This window comes from Harpia harpyja, chromosome Z (genome assembly GCF_026419915.1).
Source record: "Harpia harpyja isolate bHarHar1 chromosome Z, bHarHar1 primary haplotype, whole genome shotgun sequence".
NCBI classification, from domain to species: Eukaryota; Metazoa; Chordata; class Aves; order Accipitriformes; family Accipitridae; genus Harpia; species Harpia harpyja.
The window spans coordinates 10,653,141-10,670,741 of record NC_068969.1 but is presented as its reverse complement, the minus strand read 5'-3'; the positions used below and the strand labels follow the sequence as shown (position 1 = coordinate 10,670,741).

Genomic DNA, 17,601 nt, shown 5'->3' with positions numbered 1-17,601 from the left:
AGACTTCCTGAAACCTGTCATTATGGACAGAATGAGTTAAAAGTTCACTGCTTCCCACCTAGAGAACATAAAATGAGCATTCCAACTGTTGTTATGAACATATTACTTCTGTGCAACAGAAGATTACTGGACTCCATGAGAACCTCCTATAAGCTTACCTCTTCATAATCTTTTTTACTCTCTGCCTGTAAGATTGAAGACCTGAAAGAGGAGAATGGAAAAGACAATTTTGTCTATTTAAAATGCCTCACAAATACATTCAGACAGGAAACTCCATTGTCATGTTTGTACACTGCACAACAAATTAAGAAAGGCTGAAGATTCTGTGTACATGCCAAGTGCAGTCAACATTTAATTGGGGTGGGGAAAAAAAATAAAAATCTATGTTTTCATTTCAATTTAAAACAGAAAAGGAAAAAAAATTCTAATTGTGCCTGTGTAATACTTAAGCACTCACAAAATGTAATAATACACAATTGTAAACTGATTATGGTAATTTTATTCTGAAATACCACTCATCTGCATTACAGAGCTTATAAACAAAACCCCAGACATTACAAAGTTAAAAAGACACCCCAGATTTTGCTTCTAAATACCCCCCAAATCCATCAAGCCATAATCTGGCCAAAGGTAGACCATCCTTCTCTTAATTAGTGAGTCCAGTATTACTTACAGGTAATAGTAACGTAAGAATACTTACTTTTTGCCATCAAAAGATGTTATCTGAAAACAGTACCGCCTGTCTTCACAGTCCACAGCCATTACAGAACAATTGTCTATATCCATGACAAGTCCCCCAGCTACATCACCTCTTGCCTGGCTCATGAGATTTCCACCTTGAGTGAAGTAGAACTGTCTCTCCCAACTAGAAGATACCAGCCCTGTCTTACTAAAAGATAAAAAGAGGTTCTTAGTTACTAGATTAGGAATTCAGCTGAGCTGAAAATCACTTGGAACAAACCATCTAGGCAGTTAAGAAAACCTTTTTCCCCATTTAATGTTTTAGGTTAGCTTTACAGCTAAATTAGTCTTTCCATCTGTTGGTTTTTTCATGCTAAACCTATTGCTGGGCAAAGACTACATAAAATAATAATTTCTTTATTAAATTATGTGAAACAATTTAGAATAAAAAGGCGTAAGTACTTCAGTTTTGATGATCAGTTTTTATGTTATTGCTTTACACAATATGCATATTCAAATCATATGCATTATCAATATAATTGATAATACCTCTGAACTCCGCACTTACATTGTTAAGACTAAGTTTTGAAGAGCTTTGTGTTAAGAAGTAGCTTAGTCATGTAAGATACCTCAATTCTCCAAGTACTTTGTACCATTTAACAAGACTTCCAAAATTTTGCTTACAGCATGTTCCTTTTTTGTCTGTTTGGGGTTTTTTTGTTTGTTTGGGGTTTTTTTGTTTTGGTTTGGCTTGGGTTTTTTTTTTAGTTTTTCCCAGAATAACAGAAGAGGAACAATCTGAAACTAAAAATCAATAACACTTGCAGTTCAGCCTCCCTTCTTGTTCAGATACTTTCTTCAATATTAAGTGCTGCAATTGTGTTCTACTACCGAAATTCATGCCTCATTCAGTGAGTATTTTACTCTAACTGTTGTTGTAAAAGTAATCTAAAGTTTTTTAAAAATTGCTTGGAGCTTATTATATAAATTACCGAAAAAATCTGAGTGTTAACGATTTATTTTAGTTAACTATAAATATCAGCGGCTAGACTTTAGTAAATAGAGTAACAGCTCCCTCCGGTGGACAAAAGACTACCTCATGAAACTGAGGCAGCCATTCAAAGTATGTTTCAGTTAAGAGAGAATGTTTTGCTTGTATATCTCAAGGTCGTCATATTTTATTAGCAACTTGAATCCCAAAGCTTTAACAGATACTTATAGAACAATCCCGATAGCTGCAATCTTGTTGTTTTCCAATTAAAATCCAGTGAAATTACACTCTGATAAACTTTTTCTTTTTGATGTGAAAATTCAGGCAAAGTTAGACTAAAATCACGATAACTATGCCTTGCACCTGAATGACACAATTTCAGTGTAACAGTGAAATTAATACTAATTAAGTGAAGGAGTCCAAAGAAAGAAACAGAATAGCTCCTATGTGACTTACTCAACTAAGTATGTAAAATCAGCATAGCTAACCTTCAAAAAAATATTACATACCTTTTTAGCTTTCCTTTCCCAAAATTAAATATTCTGGAATTTTTAAGTAACAAGTTAGTCTTACTTTCTTGCATTGAGATAGCCAGCCTTCCGTGTTAGATTTCTATGAACAGGAAATTTCGTAGGATCAGGATCAGGCAAATACAGTGGATCACTAGCTACTTCCAAGTCCTCTATAGTTTGTTGCATGTTTTCTACTTCACACTCCATTTCCCTGCGAACACTAAGGTAAATGATGTGTTATTAACAAAGATAACTTATTAATAAGTAGAAACAGAAAAAATAATTGTCTTGATAACAGTTCAAAATTCAACAAAAAAAAACTTACTTCTGTACACTTGTGCCAATATTGGTCAAAAATTCTTCCAATTGCTCAGTAAGATTTTCTGAACCCATTTTAAAAAAACTTATCTTTAAAAAAAGAGGAGGAAAAGGGAGAATTTAGTCATTAATAAAACTACATAAACAATTAACAGATGAAACCACAGGAGGTTAAAGTTTCTCAGAGAAATCTGTTTTCATTCCTCATTCTCACCGAAACCTCTCAATAAAAGGAGCAGAATACACAGTTTTGTTTGCAAGTGAAGGTTGATGCTGACATTGCAGTGGGATTTCATTGAGTCAAGAGGATGTACACAGAGTCACCTGGAGAAAATACAGAAATATGCAGAAACTGCCCTGGAAAAGGAACAAGCTTTGATCTTTTAGTGGTCCCAAGGTGTCTCTATACTTTTTCAAGCCCACCAGTCTGCTAACTGTTGTGTTATGGGTGGGGTTATTTGCGGGGCACAGGAGAGGGGAAACCTGTGAGGACTTGTCCGGGACCATCCTCTAACTGCGGACACTGCCAAGGGGAACTGACAGTATGTATCTTAAAAACAGTGTACTCCATATTGGTCCAGAAAAACTGCCACATCTAAATTGAGTTTAGCCATATGAAATCTCAGAACAGGAAGCCACAGGACATGGCCCTGCCCTTCCCATTCTTAGATTCAGCAAAAACCTGCACCTAAACAACAGGTTGCACTATCTACTTTGTTACAGAAAACATCCAGAGCTTAGTTCTTAAATACAAGCTGCAAAGTTTCAAAAAGAAGCAAGAGTTCTTCTTGGACTTGGAAAAGCTTTCAAACAGTCTGTAGAAGTTAATTTCTACTCGGGACACTGTGGCAGTGCCACATGCTGGAAAGTTTGACTTTTTTTCTTTTTAAAAAAAAAACAAACCATACTGATGACATACTTGTGAAAATACAAATTAAGACTCTCCAAAGAACTTTTTCATAATTGTATTTTCTATTGCACCAATCCTCAAATAAACCAGTCATGAACTCATTTATATTAAACAAAACCAAGCCAGAATGATTTTTAACATTCCAGTTCTTCCACACCCTTGATTTAAAACAGTAGAGACTATCTCATCTCAGAATAGCCGCCACAGGAAAGAGTTTAACTGTCTCCACATTACTTTCTAAGAAGGTACACCTCCATGTGGACTTGCATGCATGAAAGTTTTAATCTGCTATTCCCATTAGTGATTGAGTGGAAAAAAGTACCTAGCAATGAAAATTTACGCAGTGCAGTAAATTTAGCCATCTGGGGTTTTGGGTAGGATTAGACCTTTATATTTGTCACCCAGACTTTCCTAAAGGATTCTCCGATGGGAGTGAAGGCATGTCATGCTGAAATTCATATATTGAGTGGGAAATGACTAGTGCTAGCTAATGACAGTGTTCACAGCAGCAGCTATGACAGCTACAGGGATGAGAATGGGGTATGTCTTTTTCTCCATTTGCTTCCTTGGATTGCAAAAGAGGTCTTGCAATGGATTTCAGTACATCAACCTTCATTAAGTACTTTTACATCTTCTTTCAGACCTACAGCTTTCAGAATCTGAAATTACCTGAGCTTGCATGTATCCTAGCAAGGGTTCTAGCATAGCAATTTTCTTTTTGTACTGAAGAGTATTTAATGCACAGAAATAATGCATCATAGTCTGATGCTGTTTTTTCCTTGAAGTATATACATCTTCTGTAACTTCAGCCTTGATCTAAAGAGACACAGACAGGGGGAGGGAGAAAAAGGAATGTTTGAGACTTGGTATTCATCATATGCCTTCTGGACAGCTTTATAGCCAGCATGGAAAAAACAACACAGGAAATGTTCTACCCTCTTTCATCAGCAATTGCATATTTTACCCTACAATTCCGCTTCTCTAACTTATACATGAGAGATACATGAAAAACAAATACAGCATTCTTTTATCCCTGGGAAGGGTAGTTATTTCTTTAAAAAAATAAATTGAATATAGTATCACAATCTTACTCCTAGAGCATTTTCAGTGTTACAAACACAGGCGTGTATTGGGGAAATCTGCTTTTCTGCTCTGAAACAAACGGTCTAGACTGCTAAAACATAAACTATCAAACTTCAGCTGGAATCTGCCATACATTGTCTTCCATCATACATATATGTATTAGATGAAAATTATTTCTTATCTCCTCTAAACATCTTCATATTAAGTATTTTATTTTACAAACCTTTTCATTTTCCCTTCTTTTTGACAACCGACTGTATCTGGTAATGGCAGCATCATGGTCTAAGCAATGAAGAGAGAATTTATGATCATTTTGATAAATTAATGACTTATGAAACAGCAGAAAACCTTTTATATCACTGTGTGTTGCACAGCCAGCTGAATGCAAAGTTCTGTCGTATTAAAACCTCCAAGAATTGTTCTTGCCTGTTTATAATTACTTCACTGCCACAAATACTTGGGCTGTAGAAAAATACTAACCAGATGCAAATATGGCCAAATTGTTACAAATTTCCTTAAACATCTAATATTCTTCAGAGACAGAAGCTTTCTGTAAGTAGAGACAACTTTCCATTATGAAAACCTCTATCTAATCTTTTTTGCCTCTAAACCAATGAAGCAATTTACATTGAGAGAAGCAGAATCCTTACTTAATCCTTACTTAAAGAATATGTTTCTACAAGGATATAGTAGAGTTAGCTAAAAAAAGTAACTTCCAACAATAGGGAAGAGAACTATCAAACTAAATTTAGGGAGGTAAAATTTATTAATCCAGTCCTGACTTTAAGAAGTGAGCTAGTACCTTACTGCTTTAGTAATTTTGGTAGCATAATCCTAAGTTATTTAATAATTATATATACATTTTAAGTATTGTAAAAAAACACTAATATGTAAAAAAGACTAATACTGTCAATTTGCCTTAACACTTCAGTACACAAAGCAGGGATTTACAAGTGAACTAAGGAAAGCTGGGTGCCTAAGTATCACTGAAAAGAATTATACCTTAGTTAGTCACTTTAAGCCTTACAAATATCTTCACTAGTTTTCTGAGTAAATAATCTACAATAATACTGCCATCTTGTAATATCTATAACATTAAGTATTTTACACTTACCATTGCTTGCAATTTGGAAAACTTCTTTTAGAGTTAATATCTCTACAAAACAACATATGACAATTTAAGTAAGTTGTTATTAACATAACATTTATATATTAAGGTTTCTCATGCAATGTTTCACTATTGAACACTTGTAGTTCACACTTTGTACTATACTGAGTTACCAGTACAGGCACTATGTGGCCAGGAAAGTCTGCTCCTACTTAAGGCCTGAGTATCACTTATGTGGCTGTCTAGCTTACCAAAAAAAAGATACTGTACTGTACTAAGTTAAGGAGGAACTTCTTTTCAAAAGACTTTGAAAGACATCGTCAATACAAATGTGTCACCTATAGTTCTGGTCTGAGCTGTGGTCTGAGTTGGGGAAGTGGAAGCACAGGAGACAGGGAAGTATCAGTGGATCAAAGGAAAGCCCCAAACACATTATGATTCCTCCTACCTAAAATTAGTCATGTTCTAGATGGTTACTTAGTCTCACTGTGTCAAGGAACAGAACACAGTACAATACTTAGCACTTGTTCTGTTCTTGACTGTGGTTTTGTGTCATATTACAACATAAACAAGCAGAGAGTGGTGTTCAGCTTTATGGTAAAGCAAAGACAAAAAAGCATGGAAAAGCTTTACAGAAAGTGTCTATCGAGTCGCTAAAGAAGTATGGTGTCATTAAATACTACATCAGCTGGTGGTTAAAAACTTGCAGTGGGAAAATTTAATTTGCGATTATTGCCTCACGGATGCTTTTTCAGTAAATACTAACAGATTTTTCCATGTTCTGAGGAGTAATATTAGCCTTGAGATACTCATGTTCCCTTGCTCAAAAAGCATAATCTATTTAATCCATAATTTTGTAACAAACTATGGCCAAAGAAGTATTTCCCAAGATTTGTAAAGGGCTACAAGACTTATGGAAGAGTTATAATTTTTATTTCAATTTAGACTTAAAATGTTCATATGTTACGTATAGCCACTCCAGGATGTTCACATTAGCTATTTAAGTTATTTTGGTTTTAACTCTTATCATTTATATTTTAAGCCCATTTGCCACACCAGTCTATTCACTTTGGCATCTCGAGTAAAATCTATCACAATCAGATACATTATATATTATTTTAGACCAGGCAGAGCAAGATACAACTGTTAAAAAATAAGAAGTTGGAAGCGTCTTATGCCTGCATATAAGAAGCCACCTGTATTACCAGCAGGGTTAAAGAACCACCTTACTAAATCTTAATAATATAATAAGTACTACAACTTCGGCACTTTACCTTTTGACTTTAGTCCAGCCATTATATTGATGTCATGGTATTATAATATATATAAATATTTCCTGAGCATGCAAATTATCTGCAAATTATTCTTTCCTAATGCTTACAGTAACTGCAAAATTTTCATCTTGAATAGAAGATAAGTGCTTCCATAATATAATATTTCTGTTGAAACAGTAATAGTGTTAAGTTCTTCAACCGTAACAATCTCATGAATAGAAATAACTTACTTTTTTTTTTTTTTTTTTTTAATTGGGAGATACATACTTTTGAGAGCTGAAAAATACATGGCGTATTCTTTTTAGTGAAACAAGAGCTATGGAGATTAAATGCTACGTTTTTGTTATTGCTGCTGTTGATAAAACCAGTATTTGTTCAAGCACTCTACCTTTTAGATCCCTTTCTTTAAACTGGGTAATAGGAAACATCATTGCATCCGCAAGTTGAGTTGAAAGTACTGCGTGGCAAGAGCTGAGCTGTAAAAGACAAGAGAAAGAAAGAAATTTTAGGAAAACAGTGCTGAGACTAAATCAAATCAAATTAAGATAGGCTGACATCAATTTCACTCAAAGATGACATGTACAAATCAAACACAATTTTGCATTCATTTTTTTGCAGCTATTCTTTTCTAGGTTCCTGATCTTATCACTAGCTTTTTATAGAAGACCTTTAGAGTTTAGCATTTGTCCCTACTTTTCCAACTTTATTCCAACTTACTGGATCATGTCAGAAGTGGCCTCATACATTCTGATGACTAGTCAGTTTATTTCTCAGTTTCCCTCCAGCTACATCACAGCCCATCTCTCACAGGTTACAGAGGTAGAACAACTGTGTTCTTCCTCCCAAAATGCTGTTTAAGTAGTGCTAAGCGTGAGGGATCACAGAAAAAATCCCGATTCAGATCTTAAGTGTGCTAAGCTGTCTTTCATAAGAGTCAGTCTCTGTCTCTAATACGGACAGCAGGAGGTTCATTTGTCAGTCAGGTATCTAAAATCAGACAATACAAATACCTTCATGAAATTATAGTTTCTAGCTGCCATTCTGTAATGTTTTTTGTCTGTATCTCCAGTATGTTAAACTACATTTTTTCTCAACACTGTATCCTCATTTTGCTGAATTGATTCTTTACCTTCAGGTTATATAACTTCAAATATATGCTGCAATATACAATTAAGTGTTACCTTATTGACAAATGAAAGCCATTTCTGTACCTCCTATCTTAAAAAAAGGCTGGAATGATTAAGCAAGTTAAAGTCTACACATGACAACATTAGCAAAGTAAGTGAAACAAATACAAGTACTTGCCTCATCTATCACTTTTGCAAATTGTTGTAGAGTGGAAGTCATAACTTCATCATCTCCCCCTAGTGGGAAACGCTAAAGGAAAGTAAAATAAGGCATGTTGTTTGCAGTGTTTTCTGCCATTCATAAAACTGTATTGATCATGTCTATGAATGTATTAAGTATTCCATTATTTTAAAATATTATACAGTTAAGATACACTGAAGCACTTCTTTATTGTCCTGTGAAGAAGGAATATTTCGGGGTGGCGGGAAGTAATAAACAATTCTCATTTTTTTAAAAAATCTATTTTTAAAATAGATTAATTAATCTAATTAATGATCTTATAAATTAATTAATATATTGTATTTTACAAAATCAGGAAAGACCCAGACTTGACATCTATTAAGATTTTTATCTAGCTTTGCAAATTATTTTAAAATTATTAAAAATTAAGCAATATTTGGTGTTCATCTTAAACTTCTAGATCTCAGATTATGTGAAATTTTTAAACCATCCAGAGGAGTTTACTTCTATAATGCCCCGATGGAGGCAAAACTATGACCAAAATAGTCACAACTGAGAAAGAAATAATTCAGTTAAAACATTACTTGTGTATTTTTAAGCTAATCTCCTAACTGGGAAAAATGCAGTCCAAAGGAGACAAATCAGAAAAATAAGTGAAAAGGTCCAATGCTAATTCAATTCTTCTTTTAATTTACAGCAGCTATACATAAAACACTTGGAAATATAAAAAAACCCCAACTTTTTTATTAAAAATTTTGAGCACCTCCTTCCAGCTTGTTAAGTTCCCCCTCCTTCTTATCAATGAATCTAACAAACTGTACTTGAAAAAAGGATATTTAGTGTATATTTTGATATCCATAACTGCTAGTGAATAAGAATACCTTGCCCTAATTGGTTCTTCTAAGCTGAAACTTCTTTTCATTTTGATTTTGCAAATACTATATTTTTGCTAGAAAACGGCAGAAACAGTGCAATTTATTAAATAGCTGTGTCATTAAAGTCACTTTGGAATTGTATCAACAAATGACAGTACTGCAGCTACTTCTAAACAAAAAAAAAGCAGAAATAATTTAATTCCTGCTATAATTCAGAGTGTGCACACACATCTTAGGCAGCATTTCCAGTCTGTCATTAGGAATATAAGACTTCCCCCCCCCCCCCCAAAAAAAAAAAAAAAAAAAGACACTCTACATCTTTCTGTTTCTCCATCTCTTCCTAATGGGACTACTGTAGGTATGAATACTCACTATTCTTTTGGATCAGCACCATTGTGTTTTTCATCCTATCTGCATTACACCTATTTGTTAGTAACAATTAGCAAAGGAAAAACAAAGTGTCATCTCACCCCTCTAGAAAGACTCATGAAATCAAAATAATTTGTAACTAGTACTTTTTCCAGTTCACCTCATTAGGTGGAGAATGAGGATAGGGAATGCCAGCCTCCCTAAAAGAAGTGACTTTTTGTTTTTAACGTGCATCTGAGAAAGGGGGTCCCAGCAGCATAGCTCCAAATAGGAAACCCTTCATAGTACAGGCTACGAGTGGAGAAAGTTATGGATTCCACAATCTGTGCTTTCAGAGATGGAGTTATTCTCATGATAAGAGTAAATGATGGTTGTTAAATGGAGACTGCTATGCAATCTCTTCTCTTTCTGACTAGTAAAAGTAAAGCACTTAACAGTAAACAGGTTTATAAAACAAAACCAAAACACCACCACCACCACCCTAAGCAACCCCCAAAATGCTGATCCAAAAGTACAATACTTCAGAACTTACTAATATTCATCACAGTTAAGAGGAACTTCATTCTGTTTTAGTTGGAAGAACTATGATGAAGACAGTAGATTCTTTTGGCAAAGATTTGAGCCACCAACTACAGAAATTATTTTATCTGGACCAAACCTAAATACATTCTACACTGTGCTCTGGCAGGTAAAAGGCTACAAAAATACATAGTCCTGACCACACTAGGACAACAATGATTTACACTGTACCTGTTTCTCATATTCCTTCAGAAGCTTTGAAGTCAGATGAGTTGCTGCACTTAATTCATTCTGATTTAAAACAAACAAAAAACCCAAAACCAAGCTTGTTACTTTTGGATTTAAATTAATATTAAAAAAAAGACATATTTGAAGAGGAAACTATTACAAACATGGAACTTAAAATCTGACTACAGATTTTCAGAAAACCTAAGTTAAGCATCCTGCCCTTCCATCTCTCTAACATTATTGAGAGTTACAGGTAATCGGTATTTACAAATACCAAGTTCACAGCGTGTACTATGTGCATCGATTTCTGTATTTTTTGTGTTATGCAGTGCATATCTGCATTTAATTATTTCAAATTAGCTGCCCTACTTACTGAGTATTAGGAATTTGTTATCTGTAAAGGAAAGGAAAGATTACAATGAACCTCAGTACTACCGCATTACAAACTGCTCTGTACTTGTACACAGACAGGACCTAATTAGCAGATTCATGGTATCGAACAACTTCATCTTTCATGATGTAGTTGAAGCAGAAGGCACAGAAATTAAAAGCTAAGCAGAAAGGCAATAAAATAAAACATAACAGCAAACCTACAATAAACACAGTAGTCATTAAAGTAAAAACAACAGTAAAATAAAAATATGAAAAGCAAGAATAACAAATCAGTAGAAAAGTCAAACAGTTCAGGTATAAACAAATTAAAAATACAGCCATAAACTCAGTTGTTCAGAAAAAACACACAAAATAGATTCTGTCTTTGGCATAAAAGTGCAGTTACTTATAGATGATGAGAGAAACATGAATATACTGTGGGTAAAAAATAATCTCCCACTTGGTACATACTATTATATACACTAAAATCATGATGGGAAACATTTTCGAAGCACGTGGGAAATAAAACAGAACTACTAGAAGACCAGAAAATCTTTTTACTTGTCACAAGAAATTCTGTTGCAAAAGAAATCACAAGAATTTAGTCTTTAGCACTGCCTAACATACAGGAAAACAATAATTTAATTATTTTATTTTGCTTCCACATTTAAAGAATGTGGAATTTAAAAAAAAAAAAAGCTTATAATAATTTAAAAAAAGCAAGAGACATGAAGGGTGGTTCAAAAGCTTTGTAATGCATTCAAGAATTTCATTAACACTACCTGTGCATCATATATTCTGTGCATGGCTTGAAATAACTGATTGATGTAATTGGAAATTGCAGCAGCATCTTCTTCAAATACTCCCAGCAAAGACCGTGTCTGCAAAAATGAAACAGCCAAAACACTAACATGTCAAGTTAGAAAAGTAGTATTTAAATGTAACAGAAATTTCAAACTTAAATAGCATTGTTTCAGGTTTCATTACTGCAAAGTTTATAGACCCTCCAACACTGTTTACAGGAATGATACCTGTTGCAAGCCAGAGAATCTTAAAGATATCCAAGCTCAGCCTCACTCCTACTGTCAGCTTCTCTCCACGTTAATACAAGTACATTTTCAGAAAAGAAAGGACCAAGGGAGACAGATAAGTGTATAAAAAGGTTGGAACTGTGGGCAACTACTGGACCCACTATAGTACATCCCTAAGGAAAAGGGTAAAGATAACTGGTATTAAATAGCATGCCAGGTATACACATTTCTTCTGCAGTGAGATCAAAACAAAGGCTGTGGCTTTCTGATACTATCCACCCTGCACAAAGACAGTTGCTGGCTGTGCTTGGACCTATAATTCACCTGGGCAACAACAGTCAATTCCGTGATCAAAAGGCTGAGGAACTAAAAGCCAAACCAAAACAGCACAACCTACATCTTATTGTTCTTAAGATATACGTTCCCCTCATCACTCCACGGTGAAAGGGAGTGAAAAGATCTGTCCTTTTGTCCTCACCCCAGCTTGTCAGCCAGTCTGTTCCTTAGTTGGTGTCGCCCACAAGCTTGATAACTACGCAACCTATTGCACTGCCTGCATCACTGATGAAGGTGCTTAACAGTATTCACCTCAAAATCAACCTCTTTATCACTGTCCACCTATTAGACTTCAGTTTTTCTACCCAGGTCACAGTCCTCCCGCAACACCGTACTTCTCTGTTTTGGCCAGACGAATGTTACCAGAGACCGTGTCAGAATCCCTGCTTAAGTCAAGGTAAATGACATCCACTGCTCTTCCCTATGATGAGATGACTGACTCTGGATGAGAAGGCAATCAGGTTGCTCAGGCATAATTTGCTCTTAAGCTTAAATGAGATGCTGACTCAGTGTTCTTGCATCCTTTTTGCACTTGGAAGCAATGTTACTCCTCACCATGAGGACATCGAATAGCTCCCTTCCACCAAGACAAAAACCCAAAAGGGGGAAGAGCAGAGAATGTACCTATAACTCTGCACAGGCTACATTTGCTTTTCTTAATTTAAAATATTGGTTGGGATGCTTGGATGTAGAAACTGGAGTATCGCTTGCAAGACCCACAAAATAAACCCTTTAACTCCAGTAACGATTTAGCAAGAGGACTGTGCTTTGTTTTTAAGTTTACACTAAAATTTATGTCCAGACAGAAAATGGAAAGAATTGTAAGTACATAACTGGGTTTTCCTCCCAAAATTATGACTGTTAAACACTTGAAATTGGAAGTTCTCTTTCTTGGTCTTTCCTAGGCTAAGTAACTGTGGTTTCCTCAAAAAGGGAAGGAACTTAATGGGACCTGGGAAAAGAATGGAAGACTGACACAAGAAGTCTGGACATCAAGAAAACCTCTCTCATGAGATCAGTGAAAAGCACTGGATCACACTGCATATGAATTGTGGCGGTTTTATTATTAGGGGTTCTTGCTGTGTCAAAGACTTGTCTTGAAATGACTTAGACTTTAGCCCATCTCCCCTTGAAGCATGGAGGTCTTTTTCAGCTACTTTTCTGATTTTCTGCTTTTAATGATAATCAAGGAGTAGATGCCAAACCTGTACAAAGTATATTATTTAACTATTCTTTTGACATGAAATTCTTTTATTTAACTTGAATGAGATGCCTGGCTGTCTCACAAATATTATCATACCATATAATGCCTACAAGATACTTAAATATTAAAAAAAAACCAAAAAAACAAACATCATCATCAACACAATAAATCACTTTAATGGTGGTTCTAGTTAATAAAACTAGAAAAGGGGGGTAGAAGAGGAAAGAGGTGGAGGAGAACTCAAACGTTTGCCAAGTGTGGCAACACATTGTGTCATCCTAATAGCCGTGACTCTCCCATTAAAGGAGACATACATGAATGAATGAAAAAGAAAAAATTACATAGTACCATAACCACTGAATTATATACTCATGACCTTTAAACCTGAACATAAATAAACCTGAACATAAATAAACCTGAACTTGTAATTTTAAAGGAGTATCATGTGAGGTTTCTGGATTATGCTTACTCTTTAAAGCTGAACAGCGTGGAATAAAAGCATTTCTGTATTTTATTGTAAAAATACCAGTTACTGATGTCTGGACTTCAAACTGACATTGTATGATATTGATGGAAAGAAAATAATCTGAAACTGTACACAAATTATGGCAGACTATTCCTTAGCAAAAAATTAGAGGAATTACGTACTCATGTTTCTAGTAAAACTTTGCATCACTTTGCATGTTCTTTAAGATCCTTTCAACCCATGTATATGAGCTAGAACACTAGAAACTGCCAGTGATAAGCTGCACAAAGAAACGACCTAGTTAGAAGTCAGTGAACTGTTAAGCATTCTATGTAATCGTATGTATGGTAGTGTAAGTGACATGAGATAGAGCCTGTACTATCAAGTCTCTTGGCTTTTTTATTGTGCAATGCTTCAGATATGCAAGTAAGTCTGAGCAGAAACTCTCTCTAAATATATATATAAACACTGAGTATGTGTGTAATATATGTCTTAAGTTAATATTTAAATTGCACTGCTTTGCATAGCAAAAGACAATGTAAACTTGTCTTTGGTTTATGTCTAAAAACACAGTGGTTAGATTTTTATCCTGTGACAAGAGGAAATGAATGGGTTTTGCCATTTAAGAAAAGCCTTTCCTTCCCTCAGATTAAGTTTGATATGAGGTTTATATACCTAAAGTTAGTGTCTGAAACATGTCTAAATGTGCAAAACTCCAGTCCATAGTTCAGCGCTAAACAACAACCTAGGCTGATGATCTTTTTCAATATTACAGCATAAACACATCAATCAGAAAGTCGTGGCAACTCCTAAAGAAAGCAAGGTTTTATTCTTTCTTCAAGCAACATTTGTTGCCATTTTCACTGTACTGATTTCAGAATAATAGAAATGAACTAATGTAATAGAAGACCACAGAGTCCTTGTTATGTCCTTCTAAGAGGTGGTTAGCCAGAATTCACCTGACATATTAGGTTGACTGAAGAATGTAAAATTTTGTACCTAAAATAGAAGAAGATATTGGCATGTCTAATAATTTAAGCACATCAAACTCAATGGGCTGAGTTAGGCTTTGCTAGTCTATATCACAAATAACCCCAAATGGAAGATTCTAGAATTTATAATCACGTTCCAATACGTAATTTTTTCCATGTGCTTCCCAAGTGAAATTCCAGTCTTGAGTGCTTGGAACTGCCCCCCGCCCCCCCCCCCCGCCACTTTTTAGGGATCCTAAGTTTATCTTACATTCGACATTTCCTATAAATACGAGTAGTTCTACCTTCTCTATACTAAGAACAGACCTTCAACAGATAATTTTGTTAAATTACTACTATTATAACACTTTCAAAAATTTTTCCTCTTCAGGGGAGTAAATCAGGTTCAGTCTCTGGGCCAGAGACCATACTACAGGCTAGATCTCATCTAACATCTAGTATTTGAGCTATATGTCCTTCGGAAAGCAATGATACACTTTCTGCGTGGCCGCCTTCTGCTGCCTTTTCTAATTTGTCCCTCCACTTGATGGAGATTTGTTAAAATGGTTGTCATTTTAGGGGTCAAAATTCCCTATTAAGCAAGTGAAGGTTTCTCTTCCTGTGGTTGAGGAATCAAAACTACCCATGCGTATGTTATTACAATATAGGAAGTCTCGTTCATCTACATAAACGATGCAGCAAAACAATTCAAAAGGCTGTAATAAAAGAAAATATATTGTAAACTTTTTTTTCACGTCTAGGAAGAGCAATACAAAGTACTTGCTGTTGTTGCTGATAGCAGGAGAAACCAGTGCAACCCAATAAAGCATTTCCTGCTTAACAGTAGTATAAAAGAAATGCCAATGCAATATATGGCATGACTGATGAACGTCAAGTGGCAGAAATGGAAGTGAAGGTATCATCAGAGCAATTAAAGGCCTCTCAGCAACATGGGTTTCCCACCTACTCACAGCATTAACAACCGCCACGATAATCTCATCCAATAACTGCTTTTCATACGTATCTATTAAACCTTAACACGTTTTTAGTAAAAGACTAAGATAAGAAAAATCCTCTTGAGAAGTAAGGCGCGGTTTTGTCGACACGAGGTCTCCAAAATAAATCACGAATGTAAACGCAGGGGTGGGCAGCTAAGGCAGTCAATGCGAGCTACCACCCTGGCGCCCGATGCTGAAGCACAGTACCTCTGGAAAATCGTTACCGAGCTCGCTGCTTTACGAACAGCTCATCAGCCCGCTGCACACCTGGGAGGAAGCGGTGATGCAAACGGGAAGAAGGCGTCGCCGAGACTGGGGCGACCGGGGCGACTGCCGAAGCTGACAGCCCGAGAGCTGTCAACTCCTGGCCCCAAGCCCCTGCCACGCCACAGGGGCGAGGAGGACAGGAAGGCACCTGGCCGTGCGCGCAGCGTCCCTGCCCCGCTGCCGGGGAGGGTTTCCCCCTCCTCCCGACCGCCGCCGAGGCTCTCCAACGTCTCCCCGAGGGAACGCGGGGGCAGAGAGCGAGAGGGGAGCAGCGCTAGGCCCGACGCCCACGGGTTGCGCCCGAGCTGGCCTTCACCCACCGGCCTGCGTCTTGCCTCTCGTACCTGGGGGCTGTCTTCCAGCGTCTCCTCGATGGGGAGCTTGTCGATGCCGGGCATGGCGGCGGCCGGGGTTGACTCTGCACCGCTGCAGCTCCCGCACCCCACCGCACGCCCCGCTGACTTGACCCCTCCCCTTCCCCCCAGTCACAACACAGGCGCCCCCGCCCCGCTTCGCGCCGGATGTCCCGCCCTCCCCCCGCTGCCCGCTTGGTCTTTCTATTGGTTCTCCCACCCCGCCCGCCCAGCTTGTTATTGGCGAGCGGGCCCATCTGTTTGCTTACCCGCGCGCGTGGGGCTGTTGGCGCTGAGAGGTGCGTCGTGCTTCTGCGTGGGCGCGCGGCTGCGCTCCCGCCCTTCGTCGTGGCGGCTGCCCGGGGGCGGGGGGGCGCGCGCGCTGCTCCCGCTCGCGCCCCGGCTCGCGGCCCGCGTGCCCCTGCCGCCCGCCGTCCCTCGGGGCGGGGGGGCAGAGGAGTGCGTCCCTCCCAGTCAGCCCGGGCCCGCGTCTCCCTGTCAGTAAAACGCGGGGCCTTTTGGCGGTCAGATGGGCTCCCGCTTCTCCCGCCGCGCCGGGCCGCCCCCGGTTCGGGGAGGTGAGTGAGGAGCGGGGGCAGAAAGGGACGTTTCCACGCCGAGGTGTCTGTCCGGCGGTGCCGCGGACGGATGATGGTTGCCAAGCGAAGTTGCTGGGAAAAACCAAGCAAAGTTGTTTGGGGTTTTTTTTTGTTTTTTTTTTTGTCTTTTTACCTTTTCAGTTACATGCTCTGTGTTAAATTCAGTATGTCCCCCTAGCCCTGTTTGTGCTGGATGCTGCTGTCTTCTCAGAACAGATAAGACAATTATCTTGGGGGCAGAACCACAGTGGGACTAACACTGTTCTCTCCCTGTCATGATGGAAGCATCTTTTGCACTCTTTTGGTGTGACCTGGAGTGTCTCTTTTGAGAAGTCCCTTTTTATCCCTGTCATGTCTTTCTCCACCGTCCACCAGGGCTTCTATCAAAAAAGTATTTCTATCGGTAACTACCGAGGACTTTCTGTTACCAAGTGATAGCTTCAGCTGCAGACCTGGTGTTCCTGCTTGTGTCTTAAAAAAACCAAAAACATTGCTGACTGCCATTTTCCCCCTTCAGAAGCAAGAACATAATCCGCTCTAATGGACTCCCTACTTTCTTAGGCTGGATAAGCTTGGTGCTGTAGGTTGGTGGCCAATTTTAAATGCTTAAAACTACTGTGTGGGCTCGCTGGAATTGAACCAGATCATTGTGCACTGTTTAAAGAAGAGCGTATTCTTCAATTGCCCTCTTTGATTAGTATGTTTTGACCAAAGTTATTGTACTTTAAATTATTCCTACAGGTTAAGCAATTCATATTTTAGGAGTAGGTCTCTTAGGATGCGTCGAGTATGTACAAATTGCTAATCAAGAATATCCATCTAAATTTC

At 37.7% G+C, this 17,601-nt stretch overlaps 1 protein-coding gene across 2 annotated transcripts in view; it reads right to left on the bottom strand.

The window, feature by feature from the left end:
- The window catches only part of APPL1 (adaptor protein, phosphotyrosine interacting with PH domain and leucine zipper 1), a 32,296-nt gene extending 15,961 nt beyond the window's left edge, over positions 1–16,335 (bottom strand). For both annotated transcript variants that reach the window (XM_052776288.1, XM_052776289.1), the window contains exons 1-12: positions 16,166–16,335; positions 11,331–11,429; positions 10,180–10,239; positions 8,183–8,254; positions 7,266–7,353; positions 5,610–5,651; positions 4,719–4,777; positions 4,082–4,228; positions 2,510–2,592; positions 2,246–2,404; positions 701–889; positions 159–201 (exon numbers count right to left, since the gene is read on the bottom strand). In XM_052776288.1, the coding sequence (XP_052632248.1) occupies positions 159–201; positions 701–889; positions 2,246–2,404; positions 2,510–2,592; positions 4,082–4,228; positions 4,719–4,777; positions 5,610–5,651; positions 7,266–7,353; positions 8,183–8,254; positions 10,180–10,239; positions 11,331–11,429; positions 16,166–16,219 (1,095 nt within the window). In that variant the 5' untranslated portion in view covers positions 16,220–16,335. The remainder of the gene's footprint in view (positions 1–158; positions 202–700; positions 890–2,245; positions 2,405–2,509; positions 2,593–4,081; positions 4,229–4,718; positions 4,778–5,609; positions 5,652–7,265; positions 7,354–8,182; positions 8,255–10,179; positions 10,240–11,330; positions 11,430–16,165) is intronic.
- Positions 16,336–17,601: the final 1,266 nt, after the last annotated feature.